General features: G+C 47.6%; 1 protein-coding gene across 1 annotated transcript in view; it reads right to left on the minus strand.

The window, feature by feature from the left end:
• Positions 1–3,609, minus strand: part of TNFAIP8L3 (TNF alpha induced protein 8 like 3) — a 37,597-nt gene extending 33,988 nt beyond the window's left edge. Inside the window, 1 exon segment of the mRNA XM_038580417.1 lies at positions 3,460–3,609. Coding sequence (XP_038436345.1) covers positions 3,460–3,511 — 52 coding nt within the window. The 5' untranslated portion in view covers positions 3,512–3,609.
• Positions 3,610–16,718: the final 13,109 nt, after the last annotated feature.

Below are 16,718 nucleotides of genomic sequence, written 5' to 3' on the forward strand. Positions count from 1 at the left end.
TCGCGGGCACTGGGGAGATCTCTGGAAAAAGTCTCTTCAAAGGGGGACAGTAAAGAGTAGGTAGTCCTCAGAAGACTTTCTCACTCTTCTGCCAATTTATAACTGGGAAGGTGACTCAGATGGATAAAAATGAAAGCGGGAATGGGGAGGACCTCTTGGGCTTTCTGCTACTTTGAAGGAAAAAGGTTCACTGGTTGGGAAGGGTTATGGCCTCTTCTTCTATTTGAAATGGCATGAAAAGAAAAAAAGAAAGAAATGGCATGTAAGTGGCTATCTCCAGGTTAGCTGGTGGGTTGGGTAAGGGATTCTCTGCCTTGTACAATCTTACCTAGCACTAGAGGAAAAAGGGGAGTCAGAGCAGTGGTTTTGAATATCCCCATCTTCATGCCTTGAGTTGGAAGATGAGGAGGAGAAGAAGAGGTAAGTTAAAGATAACCTCCCCCAAACAAGCAAACAAACACATACAAACATCCTCCCCAACTTCACCCCAGAGAGAAGGAGAGTAAAAAGGAGAAAATTCAAAACAAACCTGCTCAGGCAACTACCTTAATGTGATAATAATGACAACAATACTAATTGTCTTACACATGCCTACTGGTTTACATTTTATAAAGCACTGGGGTACATTATTTAGCAGAATTCTCACAACAAACAACCCAGTCAGGGGACACCTGGGTGGCTCAGCGGATGAGCGTCTGCTCGTCTGCCTTCAGCTCAGGGCATGATCTTGGGGTCTGGGATCAAGTCCCACATCAGACTCCCTGCAGGGAGCCTGCTTCTCCCTCTGCCTGTGTCTCTGCCTCTCTCTGTCTCTCATGAATAAATAAATAAAATCTTTAAAAAAAAATCCAGTCAGGTGATGATCAACATAGCAGCTACCATGTACTGAATGATCACCAGGAATACTTCTTACGTGGTATTTTATTTAATCCTCACAACCTCTTTGTGGTACTACTGTTATCCCCATTTTACAGAGGGTGGGGAAACAGGTTTAGAGAGGTTACGAAACTTGCTCAATGGGTAGAGAATGAAACCCAGGTCGTTCTGATTCCAGAGTCCAGACTCTTTTTTAAATTTATTTATACACGAGAGGCACAGGTAGAGGGAGAAGCAGTCTCCTCACAGGGAGCCCGATGCAGGACTCGATCCGAGGATCATGACCTTGAGCTGAAGGCGACGCTCAACCACTGAGCCACCCAGGTGCCCCCAAAGTCCAGGCTCTTGACCTTAATGGGGTCCATCTCACAGCAGGGCTTTTTTGCAATTTTGACAAAGTACCACTTCGGAGGAAGCAGCCCTTACATCCCAACTCCTTAAGAGATAGGTGAACGAACACACACACACGATGAATACTCCAAGAAGTCCCACTTCCTCTGTTGTCCTTGGTGACAAACCCATCCAGCTTGCACGGATACAAGTCCATGGATACAGATGAATGCCTCATTCCTTATGGAGACCAAGGTCAAACCCTAAGGATAACATACCTGTCATTCAACCGATATCTGAAGCTGCAACAAGGCTTTCCATTTGACAGGATGCAGATACAGCAAGGCAATGAATTAACATCTAGTTTTGAAGCTTTGTCACGAATAGCTTAAGTTTGAGAATAATGAGATGGAATGCCATTTAGCAGAATGGCTTGTGATATTCCATTAAACATTCAGCTTGGGAGATTCAAACACATACAGAAAAGAAGAAATGACTGTAGAAAACAGCAAGGCTCAAATAAATGGTGACAGCTCACTTGCCTGCCCTATTCTTCATGGGACCTATCTGGCCTAAGGTTTGCTGTTAGCAGTGCAGAGGTCTGACATAAACCGACATGCACGCATCAGGGATATTCCAGGCTGGGCATGCTTTCGGGAGAAGAACCAGGCCCCCTGAGAACTCCTTCACTCTGCTATCACCCAAGGATGAACTCTTCTGGAGTGTCTCCTCCCTGTTCTTTCTCTAAGTTTCCTTCTCTCCTTCGAATATCAACCTGCATAAGAGATCTGGGGGTGGGGTGGTGACAGCATGATAGTTCCTGGGATTTTGAGACAGTAAAGTGTCAAGGTCAGTGGCCTCTCACCCCTGCTCCGCCCAGCTCTCCGGATATACTTAGATACACACACAAACACCCACTGGAACTTTAAAAAGATGTGAGGAGATCCACAAGCCCCGTGTGAAACAAAATCTTGGTGCTTCATAGCTACAGAAACATACGGGTAGGCAAAAGGGCTCAGGTTAATTCGTTATAGTCACACATACCAGCCCAAAGGAGGTGGCCCTTGCACAGACACGGGCATCCTCAACACAGGGATCTTGGTAATGCCACCTTTCCTCTTTGCCAGGCTCATCTCTTCCCAGGCACCCAAAGGGGTTGACCAGAGCTGCCCTGTGAGAGGCTGAGGGGTACCATGTAGGGGATAGGGAATCCCTCTGCTGGTGGCTACTCCCTGCTGCGAGACGTGGGCAAGCCACTTAGCCTCTCCGGGCTTCTGTAAAATGGAGATAGTAATCACCTGGCTAGATGCTGTGAGGATGAAGGGGAATCATCTACACAGGGCCTCTGGCACAGCGCCTGGAGCTGTCCTGCCTGGTTCCTGAGCCTGCCTTTCGGACACCCACGCCTGGGCTGATAGTGCCTTCTGGCACTTGGTCCCTGCTCTCAGGATGCTGGTCTGCCATAGGGAAGAGTGGGGACTAGACTGGAAGGTCGGGTCTGTAGCAGGAGGGTCCCGGCGCTCAGGTCACAGGGCTGGGGGGGCTGCGCCTAGCCCGCAGGGTCCCGAGGGTGCGGGGAGCCGAGGACAGGTGCGGGGGGCGACCGGGTCTCGGGGCGCGGGCCCGTGGGCGGGGGGTGGAGCCCGCCGGTGCAGGTGGGCAGAGCCCGGCGTAAGCCGACCCAGGGCTGTGGGTGGCTTCCTCCTGTTGCTCAGTATCAGGGAGAGGCGGGGGAGGACGTTCATTTTTTTCCAAAGTAAGCATCCACCCACGGCTTCGATAACGATCGATTGTGAAAAGCCCGCGGCGCCGTCCGCGCTCCGCCGCCGGGACCCTCCCGCTCGCGCAGCAGCCTGGGCCCCTGCGGGTCCGCGCGCTCCCCTCCCGCCCGGGGTCCCCGGCCACGCCTCCGGACCGCTCACCTGTGCCGCAGCGCCCCGGGCTCGAGGACGGGGTCCGCGCGCGGAAAGTTATTTCAAAGGGCAGAGGCGTGGCCTCCCGAGCCCTTCCCCACCCCCACGCGGCCCGGGCGACCCGAGCCGCCGCAGGACGCAGCTGCGCCGGAGCCGCCCGCGACGCACCCCTTCTCCCTCCCGCGCCCGAGTGCGGCGGCGGCGGGCGCCTCCCGGCAAACTCGCGGCGCGGAGCCGGCCCCGGCCCCGGCCTGGAAGGGACCGGCCCCCGCCGCCGCTCCGAGGAGCACTCGGGACCCCCGCCCCGGCCCCCCCTCCGCCCGGCCCGGCCCGTCCGTACCTGCGGCGGTCACGGGCTCGCCCTCGCTCTGCTCGCCGGAATCCGAATCCATGCTGCGGGCTGCTGGCCGGACGGTCACAGCCGCCCGCCCGTCTGCGGGGCGCTCGGGGCCGGTCCGGGCTCCGGCTGCCGCGGCGCGCTCGGGGCGGGGTCGGGGGGCGGCGGCGGCCCCGGCGGGGCGGGCTGGGCAGTGCGCGGCGGCGGCCGGGGGGCGGCTCGGCAGAGGCGAGCGCCGCCCGCGCCCCGCGCCCCGCTCCCCGCGCCCCGCTCCCCGCGCCCGCTCCCCGCGCCCGCCGGCCGGTGCCTGCGCGCCTGGCGAGCGCGGGGCGGAGGGTGGGGACGCGCGGGGAGAGCGCGGGCGGGGGAAGGGAGGCGCGAGCTGGGAGGAGCGGGAGCGGCCGGCCCCGCGGGCGCCAGACGGGGCTTAAATACCCCGGGGGCGGTGCGGCTCCTCCCCCGCGCCCGGCCCCCGGCCCGGCCCCCGGCCCAGCTCCCGCTCCCCGCGCCCCGCTCCCCGCGCCCCGCTCCCCGCGCGCGGGACTGGAGGCGTGTGCGGCGAGGCCGAGCGCAGGCGGGCGCTGGCCGAGTCGGGAGGATCTGGAGGCGAGAGAGCGCCTCTACCCAGTAAGGAAGAGGAGAGGTTCGGTGCGGGGGTCCCGGGGCTGAGCCCGCCGCTCCGAGACCTGGGGCGAGAGCCTCAGACCTCTCGGGGGTGTTTCCTCACCAGGCAGATGGAGGGAGAAGTGCCAGATGCCTTTTGCCGGGAATGTTGTGGGGGAGTAAATAAGGATAAAGCACGTGAGGAGCCGAGGGCAGGCCCCACCTGGCGAGGCCGCGAGCAGCGCGGGGCAGGTTCGCTCGCTCAGGCCGCGCTGCTTCCCCGCGTGCGCGGCGCCTGCGGAGCGGGGTCCCCGGGGCGGGCGCGCGCTGCGGACCCCCGCCCCCCCCCCCCGCGCCCCCGCCCCGGCCAGGGACCGAGTCTCCCACCGGGTCTTTCTCTTTAACACAGAGCGCTCGACACGCTTCACAGCCCCTACCCTCTGACTTTCCAAAAAGAGGTATTTGTGAGTTTACTTAGCAATGAAGCGGCAAAACTGCGGGGGAAACGCCCAGAGCAGGAGCGGTAAGGCCTCAGGGGACCCTGGGTTGCTAATTCTCCGCGATCCGTGCAGTCTTACTGTCTCCCTGAATTATCAGCTCCAATACTTATGGAACCTCACGCCAGCTTCTCTGTATACAAAGTGCCACAGGAAATGCAAACTAACTTGGTGAGCAAAATGAAATCAGGAGGAGAAAGTCTGCTAAGAAGCGCCCGTTTAATTGTTTCCTGCATGCACTTGTTTAATCTGCACGGTGACCCAGTGAAGGATTTGGGTAGCACCGTGTGCAGATGCTTTTTTTTTTGGAGTTCAGAAATAGCTGAAAGTTGGCAGTTTCATAGAATTCGACTTACATTGTTATCTTCATTTAATACACGTGGAGACCATTTCAGGGAGAGTAGATAGTTTTCTTGTGGTCGCACATCCAGTAAGTGAGGGAGCTGGGACTTGAAATCAGGTTTATCTGATGTCCACACCTGCTCCTAACGGGTAGGGTACAGTGCCACAGTGAGTTTGGCCTCTTGGCTACCTGAGGGCTGCCTTCTTTAGTGAAGGTATGGGCTTCACAGAATACAAATGCCATTCTACTTTGTGTCCTCAGGAAACATTTTCTAGATGGCCAAACTCACGGACTTAAGTTGACAAAAGTTGGATGGGTTTCCGTGGAACAGTCAAGAGAGTCTCCCATACTAGATGTGTGATCTTGGGCAAATGGCTTAACCTCCCTCAGTTTCCTCATTGTTGGCATCTCCTTCATAGGGTGGCTGTAATGAAATAATGAGTGTGGCAGCTATTACTTGAGGCCTGGCACACAGTTGATATTTGCTAAGTGGAAAGAACATTACTTCTTAGATCTAATGGATCTCATTTAGGAAAAATATTTTAAAGTCACATTTTTAAATAAAAGAAAAGTAACAGCAACATTTGTATAAAAGTTGATACTCGAAGAATAAATAGCTGAGATCCTTTAAAAAGTTTGCCATCATAGTTTTGCATTTTTTAAAAAGATTTTATTTATTTGTTCATGAGAGACACACAGAGAGAGGCAGCGACATAGGCAGAGGGAGAAGCAGGCTCCCTGTAAGGAGCCTGATGCGGGACTCCATCCCAGGACCCTGGCACCAGGACTTGAGCCAAAAAGAGATAAAATTAAGAGCTGAATGCTTAACGGACCGAACCACCCAAGTGCCCTACAGCTTTGCATTCTTAAGGAAAAACAATGATGGTAGCATTAGAGAACAGAGTATATAGGACAGAAAAGACATCCAGCTTCCTCTGAAAGCCAAGCCTAGATTCAACAACAGGAAATGTGAAACTTTCTCTGTTCCCTTAGGCCTCCTTTCCTGGCACTTGGTAGAAGCTTTCTTGTGATTGTTTGTTGAAATGGACAGGTGGTCTAGGTTGAAGGGTAAGAGAGATACACTCCCACTGAGGTATCTGTACATCACAGCAATAAAGGAAATAGGAAGGCTCACTATGGAACTTGGTTAACAGTAAACGAAGTATGGAGAGCACACACTTATGACATATATAGGCCTATCAGTCATGGATCTTTACTGAATAACTAGTACATTCAGCCCAGAGATAAAATGCTGGGGGTGGGGGATGCTGGTCAAAGTGCTTCTGAAAAGTGTATGATGTGAGTGTTCAGAAAAATAATGCCTATTCATTTATCTGTTCCTATATTCAATCATCGTATATTTCTGCCAAAAAAAAAAAAAAGGCAGACCTAGAATGAAAAATTGAATGTGGAATTAAACAATGAAGAAGAGAGATCCAAACCAAATAAGGTCTCCATTCCAATTTCCTATGATATGCAATCTGTTGTCATGGGTTAGCAAGACAAAGGGAAATGACTGCTGGCACGCATGTGTGTTTAATGAGGAACATTAGTGGAACATACCTTATCTGTCCTCCCAGTGTGGAAAAATCTGTATAAGAGAAGGAAGTCCCTAAAATAGTATCTCACGACCAATACCCCCACGAAAACAGTGAAATCTGAGGTGGTGAATCTCCTTTACAAGCCAATTCTAGTATTTTTCTTTAAAAAGAAAAAGAAGGAAAGGAAAAGCTCTTAGAAAAGAGGAAAGGATTTCCGTAGTTCCTCTGTGTATTTTTAGAAGAATGGCATCACTTTGCAGACTTGAATCTAGAGTCTGAGGGTTATAAACCACTTTCCTCAGTGTTTCCACTACATCTTTTCAGCCTGGCTGCTTTTCAGACACATGAGTTTCTAACTTTCATTGGTCATTCCTTAGTTTTAGCTAAAAAAGTCCTTGGCTTTTCAAGGAACTTTGCCTGTCTGGTGGGAAAAGCCTATTTGTAAGGTGTCAAGAAGCAGATAATAAAATAGATCCATTTCTGCAAACACAATAATACTCCTTTAATCTAAGCCAGTGCTATGACTCATCTGCCTGTCTCCTCTTGTGGGATGGAAAGGGAGCTGTCTGTAAACCTTCGGGCAAGCAGCCTAGAGAGGGGAGGGAGGTTCCTCTCATGTGCTAGGGCTGCTGCTCTGCTTCAAAACTCCACAGGGCTCTGGTACTGCCATTTTTTCTAGGCAGTACCACCATTTTTCAAGTGGCCCTTGGTATTCTGGGATAAGAGGTTGGCCAGGACAGCCCCATTTTAAATAACTTGTCTCAAGGTGGATGCTGGCAGCAAGAAAGCTTTTACCCAGAGCAAGGTGGCTTTCACAGGGCTCTAGGCAAGCTGGATAGTGGGGTTTGAACTGGCTTCATATCCATCTGGCAGAACAAGGTGCCAGAAGACAGCCTTGAAAGAGGGGGCTTTTCCTCTTTCTTTCTGGCTAGCAAAAATAACCTTTTATTTATTGTCTTCCATCCCTTATTCTAAAAGTATCACTGTAGAAAAATTAAAGATCTATTCTACTAGTTGCAATTAGACAGCTTTTGAAAAATTTCCCTCTTTGCGTGTGTAGCATTCTGCTTTTTTGTTTGCTTTTTTAAAAAATAATATGTCAAAAAAAATAATATGAACATCATATTGTGAACATCATTCCATCTACCTTTTGACATGGTATTTAATAGCTGCACAGTGTTCTACTGTATGGGTGTACCAGAAGGTAGTTAAACAATCCTCTATTATTGGGCATTTAGGTTGTTTCCAATTTTCTGGTATAACTGACATCGTCAGTAAACATCTTCATGTCTAAATCTTTGCATACATCTTTAATCAATGTCTGTGAACCTTCAGGAGCTTTCATTTATTCTTGAGGGAGAGAAACGACAAAAATTGTAGCTAACAAATTAAGTGCTGTCTATATCTCAAGACTTTAAGGTTATCAAGAATTTTTATGGGCATGATCCCCTCTCAGCAGGGACTGAGTTCTTTGAGTTCATTCTTACATTTATTAAGCATTGATTGAGCCCAGAGGGGATTCCTATAGGTTGAGGAGAGAAAAAATTTCCTTTCACATTTTCTTTGTGGGCAGTGTGTCCTTGCACAGCCCTGTCCCAAGTCTAGACACCTCGTGGGGGGTGGGATGTGGGCAACTGGGCAATTTGGGCATCAAGCTGTTCTACATTCTTAGCTTTTGCCCTCATGGATTGCCTACAAGATAGGAGCAGCTAATGCAGTTACAGTGACTCTAAAGCACTGATTCAGTGGTGCCTGGGTGGCTCAGTCGGTTAAGTGTCTGACTCTTGATTTCGGCTCAGGTCATGATCTCAGGGTCAGGCTCTGTGCTGAGCATGGAACCTGCTTAGAATTCTCCCTCTGCCTCCCACTAAAAATAAGTAAGTAAAAAAAAAAAAAAAAAAAAAGCATTGATTCAGAGGGAAAAGGAAATGGAGAAAGAGAAAGAGGGGAAAAAAGAAAACTCTATGGGCCCAATCTCTGTTGTGCTCTGGCCCAGCTTCCTATGGGCTTGTGAGCATTTTAAGCAGCGGGGCCAGGATCATAGGATTCAGCCCCACTGGGAGTCTCTCTGATTGCATATGGTGTCTAGTCCCACTTATGGCATTCACACTGGGGGCTGTGGGATGTGACTGTGCTGTACTGGAGCTGTTCTTTCAAGGATCCTCAGGGCTCCTATGTGGGCACCCTAAGTGACTATTTCAACTGTACCCATGCCTTCCCATCATCCTGGATGCTTATGCGGCTCTGTGGCATGGAAAGGGTAAAAAATTATTTCCCCTGAGGGGAAAACAGTTAAGACCCACAAGGCATAAGCAGGAACAGTCTTTACAGTTTTCGGGAAAAAAAGAGTACTCAGAGACTGGATGGGGCAGTATTGCCTCAGTTTTCAAAAGGGGTAGAAAGGAATAGATGCCGGGAATAACAGACTGGTGACATTTTTGGTGCCCTCTAGCAAAACCCTGAAACAAACAGGTTTATACATACTTAAAGAAGAAACTGGTGATCACCAGCAGCCAACATGGGTACATTCTCATGTCTCATTAAAATGACGATGCTGACTTCCTTTAAACAGAGTCATTAGGTGTCTAGGTGTATAAATCAAGATAATTCTATTCAAAGTAGCGAATATTAATTGAGTACCCTCTGTGCTTCAGGTGCAAAGTGAAGGGAACTGATTGCCACAGATACCATAAGTTGTTATTTAAATAAAGACTTTGATGAAGTCTTGCACAATTCTCTTGTTGTTAGGTGGATCTGGAGCCGGTTGAGCAATCCTACCCAGTGAGCCTTGCTTCATTGTTCTGAGTTAATTTGGACAGAAGTCTCAAGCAGAGTGACACAGTCACTTGGGTAACTGTGTCTTTGGTCCATTCTACTTTTTTTTTTTTTAAATCAGTGATTTAAACACAGAATTTAGTTGTGTTTATCAAATAGGTAGATTACCCTGCTAGGACAAGTCAGAGAAGACTTGGAGTCACATGGAAGAGATATGTAGTCTTGGTTGTCCATAAACTCAAGATGAGTCAACAGTGGGATAAAGTTCTGTTGCCTCAAGAAGGGCGGGAATAGTCCTGTGTATGAGCTGGTATTTTGGACACCTGGTCTTGTGAACATCTGTTGCCACGTTTTAAGGAGACATACCAGGGAGCTCCCAGAGGAGGGGAACTAGGACGATGAGAGGGGTTTGGAAACCACTCTGTGGGAGGAGGTTTGAACATCATACTAGGGAAGAAAGAAAACGCCTGACAGGAGGGATGTCCTCAAATGTGTGGGAGACTTGGACTCTAGGCTGATGCAGGGTCAATAGGTGGGCATTGAAAGAAAGTAGACTTTGGATTTTGTGCCAGTCCTGGCCTGCTTGTCCTCAGATCCATTCCTTGCCGTTTCCCTGCTCTATGTGGAAGAAATGCGGACCCCTGCAGTCTGCATTTGCCAGGGATATTCTCTCCCAACTGTCCTTTAGATATTGGCACCTCAGACAATGGCTGTATCTCCTATGTGGCTCCTCCAATTCCTACCAGATGGACCCACTGTGGTTCCAGCTGCTATTGGGTGACCATGGCCTCTGGGCTCCAGCAACAGCACCTCCTCCTTTTTGTCCCTCCAGCCCGGGGTGGCAGTGACTCCCTGCTAATGTCTCTTGCTTCACTGTCCTCTTTCCAGCTTCTCATCTCTTCAGTCAACTCTGTGACCAGTTCCCTGTACTTCTCCCGAAAATACATAAACTAATTTCTGCCTTCCTAGTTGGACCCTCTTAGTATAGACACACAGAGAGCAGAAAGACTATCTTAATGAGTACAGGTGGATGACCACATCATGGGAGGCTGGCATCTATGATCTTTAGGTTCCTTTGGAAGTTGGGGCACAGAAGGGAAATAATATGCCCAGATCCTGGAAATGTCAAAGTTGGGACTGGAACTCAAGGCTCCTGACCCCTAGACTAGCACTCTTTTCATCTGATCTTAGCTCTCTCCTCCTGCATATATCTTTATTAACCATCCACACATGGTTTATGTTAATCACTCTTCTGATTTAGGGGGGAAAATTGAGTCTTCTAAATTCTTTTTTTCTGTTTTAATTCTCTTGTAATTATGGTACAACTCAGTTCAATAATGCTTACTTGCTAATTATTTTACAGAACAAATACTGCTCGCCAAGTGTTGAGTGGAACCTTTTCTTCCCTCCATTCAAAGCATTTTTTACTTAGAAAAGCTAAATACATGTTCCAATCTAGAAAGTTCTGTTTATGCAAGTCTCTGATTTCACCACATCTATGGGCTGTAGAAGAGGGAGAGGATGTTCAAGGTCACCTAGTCTAAGTCCATCACTATACATATAAAGAGATAAGCCCAGGAAGATGGAGTGACTTGCCCAAAGTTAGAGGCAGAAGTGGGACTAGAACCCAGGTTTCCGGCCCTAATTGAGGACACTCATTATACTACCATGCTCCTTTATGGGCTGTTTACTACTCTTTACTACATCTGGTTTTAGACTTGCCTCTGACTTCTGCTCCCAGATCTCTCTCCTCAGTACTGATCTTTCCTCTTTTATCAGATCCTGTATACCAGTGTTTTCCATCTCTACCTGGAGATGGAACTATCAAAAGCAGGACTTGACCAACACCTCTTTAAATTTCTTCATCTCATCAAAGACTTCCTCCCCTCCTTTCTTCTCCCCTTCTTCCTCTCCTTTCCCCTCCCTCCCTCCCCTCTCTCCCCTTCCCTTTTTTCCTTCCCTTTCCCTCTCTCTTCTCTCCCCCATCCTTCTCTAGTGGATTTTCAAACTTTCCATTTCTCTTTCCTTACTAGCCAACATCTTCTTTCCCACCAAGTCTTCCCTTAGCATTGTTCTTTAATTGATTCCTCCCTTCTCTGTCCAAAGCCAATCTGCCTGGTCGAAGCCATCAACACTTCTAAGGGAGAAATCTTTCAACCACTGGCTCTGATTCCTGGTTGCCATAAACCTTCAATCTCTGAGGATAACCATAAATTAATGTCAGTCCTTGGAAGAACCCCTTGGACCTATCTCTATTACTTCCCTGGCCTCTTGACTGTGGATATGAGCATCTTAACATCTCAGACAGTATGGTATGGATGGGAAATCCTCCCTAGCCCAAAATATCAAGTTTATTTTAGTTCAGACCATTAATACATATCATCCCATGATAGTTTTCACTTTCAACAACTTTCTTCATTAGCTGTCAGTATCAGTTTTAGCTGTTTTTAGATCTTTCCACATTTGTGTTATCTAGACATTCATAAGAGGTTAGATTTATTGAAGCCTTTTCAGGATAAAATCATTACAGTACAATATTTGAGTCAAAGTGACCTTGTTCCAATGCACTAATCCTCCCCGTGAGCAGACACGTTGACACCATGTTTCCAGTTGGCTTAATTATATTCTTCTACCCTTCCAAACTCTGTGTTACTTTTTTCCAATGTGGATTTTGTCAAGTCACATCATTGTCAAGAATCCAGGAACTCAGTTCACCCTTCACATTCCTATAACTCATACTTTAATTTCTTTTAGTGAAGTCAGTGAGTCTAAGGATCAAATACTGGGTTTCTGTCCCAGAAAACAAGTGTTGGGATCTTCTTCCTTAGTGCAGCGACATTGCTGCAAGAATTAATAGGGGTGGGGAGTGGCATACATGAGAGAGGTCAGCCCTGGACACTGGATCCCAGCCCCATCATGTTCTCCTCTCCTAGATTCAGAATGCAGGGTGGGATTAGGGCCCCATGGATTCTTCATTCCAAATAATCACATCTTTCCAAAGTTTCTATCAGCACCCAAGGTGTCAACAGCCCCCAGTTCCCCAGGCTCATAGTTTTCAAATTTGTTCCCAAATTTTTGTTTTTCTTTCACTGTGGCACCTATTAAATTCTAATGCTATTTATCTCCAGGTCTCTTGATGTGACCTTTTCCGTTCCAAATCTGCAAGCTTCCTACTCTCAGCTCTTCACCTATGTCTTTGGTTGCTGTGACAACACTTTGTCCAGCCTTGCCCAAATCCTACTACATCCAAGCCAGAGCTTAAGCTCCATCTTTTTCATCTGAGTGTGTCATCTGATAGTGTCTTTACTATCTTGCTCTGCTCTCCACACACAGAAAAGCCTTGAATACCTATCAAAGCAGAAAACTAGCCAGTCTAAGGAGTGATGCGTTTGTTCTGCGTGCACCCCATTTCAGACTCTCCCTGCTTCTTTCCTGGACCACACTTGAATTCTCTGGCTCTGTTTGCCACAGCCCCATCTCTGGTGTGTGGGCTCCTTGCTCCTCTTCTCCCCAGCATAAAGCCTGGCTCCTTCCTGTCAGCCAGGGTGCTTTGCTATGATGGGTGGAGGTTTTGACTCTCTGGCTTAGCCTGGGGCCCTTCTCCCTGAAATTATCCTCACAGAAACTTTAGGCCAGTGTGCCCTGGTATTCTTGGAACCCACATCTTTTTCCTGGCTTTGATTCAGAACCACTAACTGTTGGGTAATTTCTGCTGTGGTGGAGTGAAGACACCTGGATTTTTGTCTTGGCTGTTCATGAACTTGATATGTGACTTTTTTTTTGATATGTGACTTTAAATAAGTCAGGGATGTTTGTCCCAGTTCCAAGGACCTTCAACTTGCCATCTCACATGTCTTGAACATACTCCTCTCTTCCCTGCTAACGCCTATGCCTGTCCTGACCAAGTCCCCTCCCTCGCCAAGATGAGGGAAAGGATGAGTCTTGTTTGTAACCTGGCATCCAGCATACCCTGGACCCCACATATCCACTGACCCACAGTTTCTCCTTTGACTCTGCCCCACAGAAGGTGTATGCTTGAAGCAGAATGCTTGTTTTTGCCTCAGTTTCCCCACTTGCACTCCTGTGTCCTTCTTGAGACTGTAACCCCACCCTGGACACTGACTCCTTCTGAGGTCTGGCCATATCCTATTATTTGAGGTAATATAAATAAGTCAGTTTTCATCCCTAGAGAGTTTGCTTAATTCAACCTGCAGTTTGTAAACTCTTACTTAGTTTCAGAAATTAGTGTGATTGGATATTTTTGAATGGCTAAAAAAAAACTTTTTTAAAGCTACTAGTTGCTCTTTTTAAGAATATAACCAAGAACTAGAAGCAGGTAGACGGCAAAGGCCCCTGGGCTATCACAGAAGATGTCTTTTACCCAAAGGAAGGGCCCATACATTCTCAGTCATGGTCTGGTCTTCCCTTTTAATCCTGAAATTCTGGTGTGATAATAAGAGGGAGGGGTGGACCATCACTCCAGGCAGCTCCAGAGCCTCAGTGGAGGAGCTTCTGTCCTCCACACTCACCTTCCCCTATATCCTGCTGGCTTCCTACTGCAACACCTGCTGGCTTCTGGAAGTGCCAGGGAGCTAAGTGGAGCAGCTCTTAAAGAATAACAGACAGGATTTGGGGTTAAGATCTAGGGTCCTGCCCCTCATGTGGGACAGCTCTGCAGAGTCTTGTGGAAGTCTCAGTGCCCTGAGCCTCAGCTGCTCCCAGACATCAAGGAACTTACACCTGGAAGTAATGCACCTGTGTGGGCTGCTTCCCCTTTTCTGTCTCACGTCCAGCCCCTACTGGTGCTTCCTTGATCTCCTCCCAAACAAACTTGCCCTCCAGTCCTTATCTCAGGATCCTTGTTTAAGGGAACCTGTCTTAATCATGCCCTGAGAACAAAAAGCAGAGAAATGATGGAAAGTGAAAGTAGAAGAATTCTGAAAAAGCAGGGACAAGAAATAAAGTATTTTGCGGCCCGGGGGTCATTAGCAGGGACTATTTGTACTTGAGGTTATGTGACATAATTACTATACACATTGAGGGCATTAGTGGTGATCTAGGGATGGTGTATTCTCTATAGGAGGTTGGGGAAGAAGTACATTTTAGAAAGTTTTCTGCCTGAAAGAGTGGAAATAGGTGTGATGTGTAAGGGAATCATTCTCCAATGAATGATTCTAGGAGCTCAAGTTTCTTGGACACTACTTTCCCTGATAGATAGGAGTTATTGGGTTTTCAGTTGAACTAAAATAACTGCCTTCATGCTTCAAAGCTCCTGGTTCCAGCAGTTTGGTTCTTTAAGATTTGTATTCTTCATGATTTTCATGATTTCATCCCTTTCCATCCCATCCCCTGTTTGCATAATGGAGTTCTTTTAAAGTCTGCCTTCCCATGGAAGCCCCTTTTGCCCCTTGGCCATTTCAATGGCTCTTCTTGTGCACCATTATCTCATTCTTCGGGTGTGGGGATCAGCCCTGCATTCAGTATTCCAAGGGCCAAGGCACTGAGATTTGTACTTCTGTTTTGTTTCCAATCCAAATTGATTATTTTTTTCAGTTTTCATCCAGATGTTTGATATCATGTAAACACAGCTTGAAAGTGTGCCTGAACTGCTTACAGATGTACGCCAGTGAAATCCTTTCCAAATTATATATAATGATTCTCTGGGTCTATTTATATCTATGTCATAGTCTCTGGCTTGAATTTTAGCTATAAGACTAAGTTGGAAAGAAAGTGAAAAATTCTTGTGTGTGGGTGATTTGTCTACTTGATTAAAGACTCCAGATATTTGGACATACTCAGGAATTGTCATTTTCTACCAAATGGTGGCATGTCTATAACCATGGTGTTATGGACTGAATGTGTTTAATTTATATGTTGAAGTCGTAACCGCCAGTGTGATGGTATTTGGATATGGAAACTTTGGGAGGTAATGACAGTTATATAAGGTCATGAGGGTGGGGCCCTTCCGATAGGATTAGTGCCCTTATAAGAAAAGAGAGAGATCCTCCCCACCCACCAAACCCCCACATTCATCCTCATACAAAGAAAAGATCATGTGAGGGATCCCTGGGTGGCGCAGCGGTTTGGCGCCTGCCTTTGGCCTGGGGCGCGATCCTGGAGACCCGGGATCGAATCCCACATCGGGCTCCCGGTGCATGGAGCCTGCTTCTCCCTCTGCCTGTGTCTCTGCCTCTCTCTCCCTCTCTCTGTGTGACTGTCATAAATAAATAAAAAAAATAAATAAATCTCTCTTTAAAAAAAAAAAAATTAAAAAAAAAAAAAAGAAAAGATCATGTGAGCACACAGTGAGAAGTTAGTCATCTGCAACCCAAGGGGAAGGTCTCACCAGAATCTGACCATGCTGGTACCTTGACCTTAGACTTCCAGCCTTTAGAACTACGAGAAGCACCAGGTCAGTGGTACTCTGTTATGGTAGCCCGAGCAGAATGATGTATGTAGGGACCCAGATGTGTTGATCCATGTAGCATATGGTCAATGTGACTCTCAAACTTGCTATATATCCTTTAGATTAAGCCAAGACCTCGTCACCTGGTATTTGGCACCAGAAAGATACCTCTAATCCCTTTACATCTACTCCAATCCTACCAAAAGTTTGATTGTAGGATATAATATTTATGGGTGATGATGTAGCAGACTATATTTTCCAAAGATGGCAGCAACAGTAGCTCCCATCCACATGCTTTTCTACAATGTAACCTTGATAGGCCTTCTATCCAGAAGTGGGGTCTATGTCCTCTCCCCACAATCGGGATGGACTGTGACTTGCTTATAACCAACCAATGCAGTGAAAGGGACTTGCATAACATCTGAAAGTAGGCCAGAAAAGACTATACAGCTCCTGTCTAGTTCCCTGGGATTCTTGTCTTTGGAGCCCTGAGCCGCCATATAAGAATTCTGACTACCCTGAGGGCTTCCTGCAGTGAGGCAGCCTTGGCTCCATGGAAAGGCCATGTTTAAGCACCAGATCACCCACCAGACATATAAGTGAAGATGTCTCCATATTCGAGCTTTTGAGTTGCCCCTAGGTGAGCCCCCACCATCATAGAGCAGAAATAAACTATCCCTGTTGTACCCTGTCCAAATTCCTGGCCCATGAAATTATAAGCAAGATAAAATGGTAGTTGTGAGCTTCTAAGTTTTGGGACAATTTGTTATGCATCTATAGTAACTGGAACAGATATAGATCTTATTGATTCCTCTCAATCAAATCCTATTGCTGGATCAAGCCGACCAGCAGAGAACTACTATGCTTAGATTTCTCTTGAGCAGCCCTCAGGCGTGTGCCCTGCTTTCACCAGCAGGATCAGAGGCAGCTCTTCTGTGAAGATGGTGCTGAGCATGGGATCGAGCTCACTTAGAGCTTAGTGTAGGAATAATTGTTTCCCAGAAGCAGCTGGTATCTAACAAACACTGTGAGTCTTATCATTGCTCAGGTTTCCCTGTTTGCTTTGACTTCTAGGAAGCTCAGATCAACTTTGTGTC

The sequence above is a fragment of the Canis lupus genome, chromosome 30 (assembly GCF_011100685.1).
Source record: "Canis lupus familiaris isolate Mischka breed German Shepherd chromosome 30, alternate assembly UU_Cfam_GSD_1.0, whole genome shotgun sequence".
NCBI classification, from domain to species: Eukaryota; Metazoa; Chordata; class Mammalia; order Carnivora; family Canidae; genus Canis; species Canis lupus.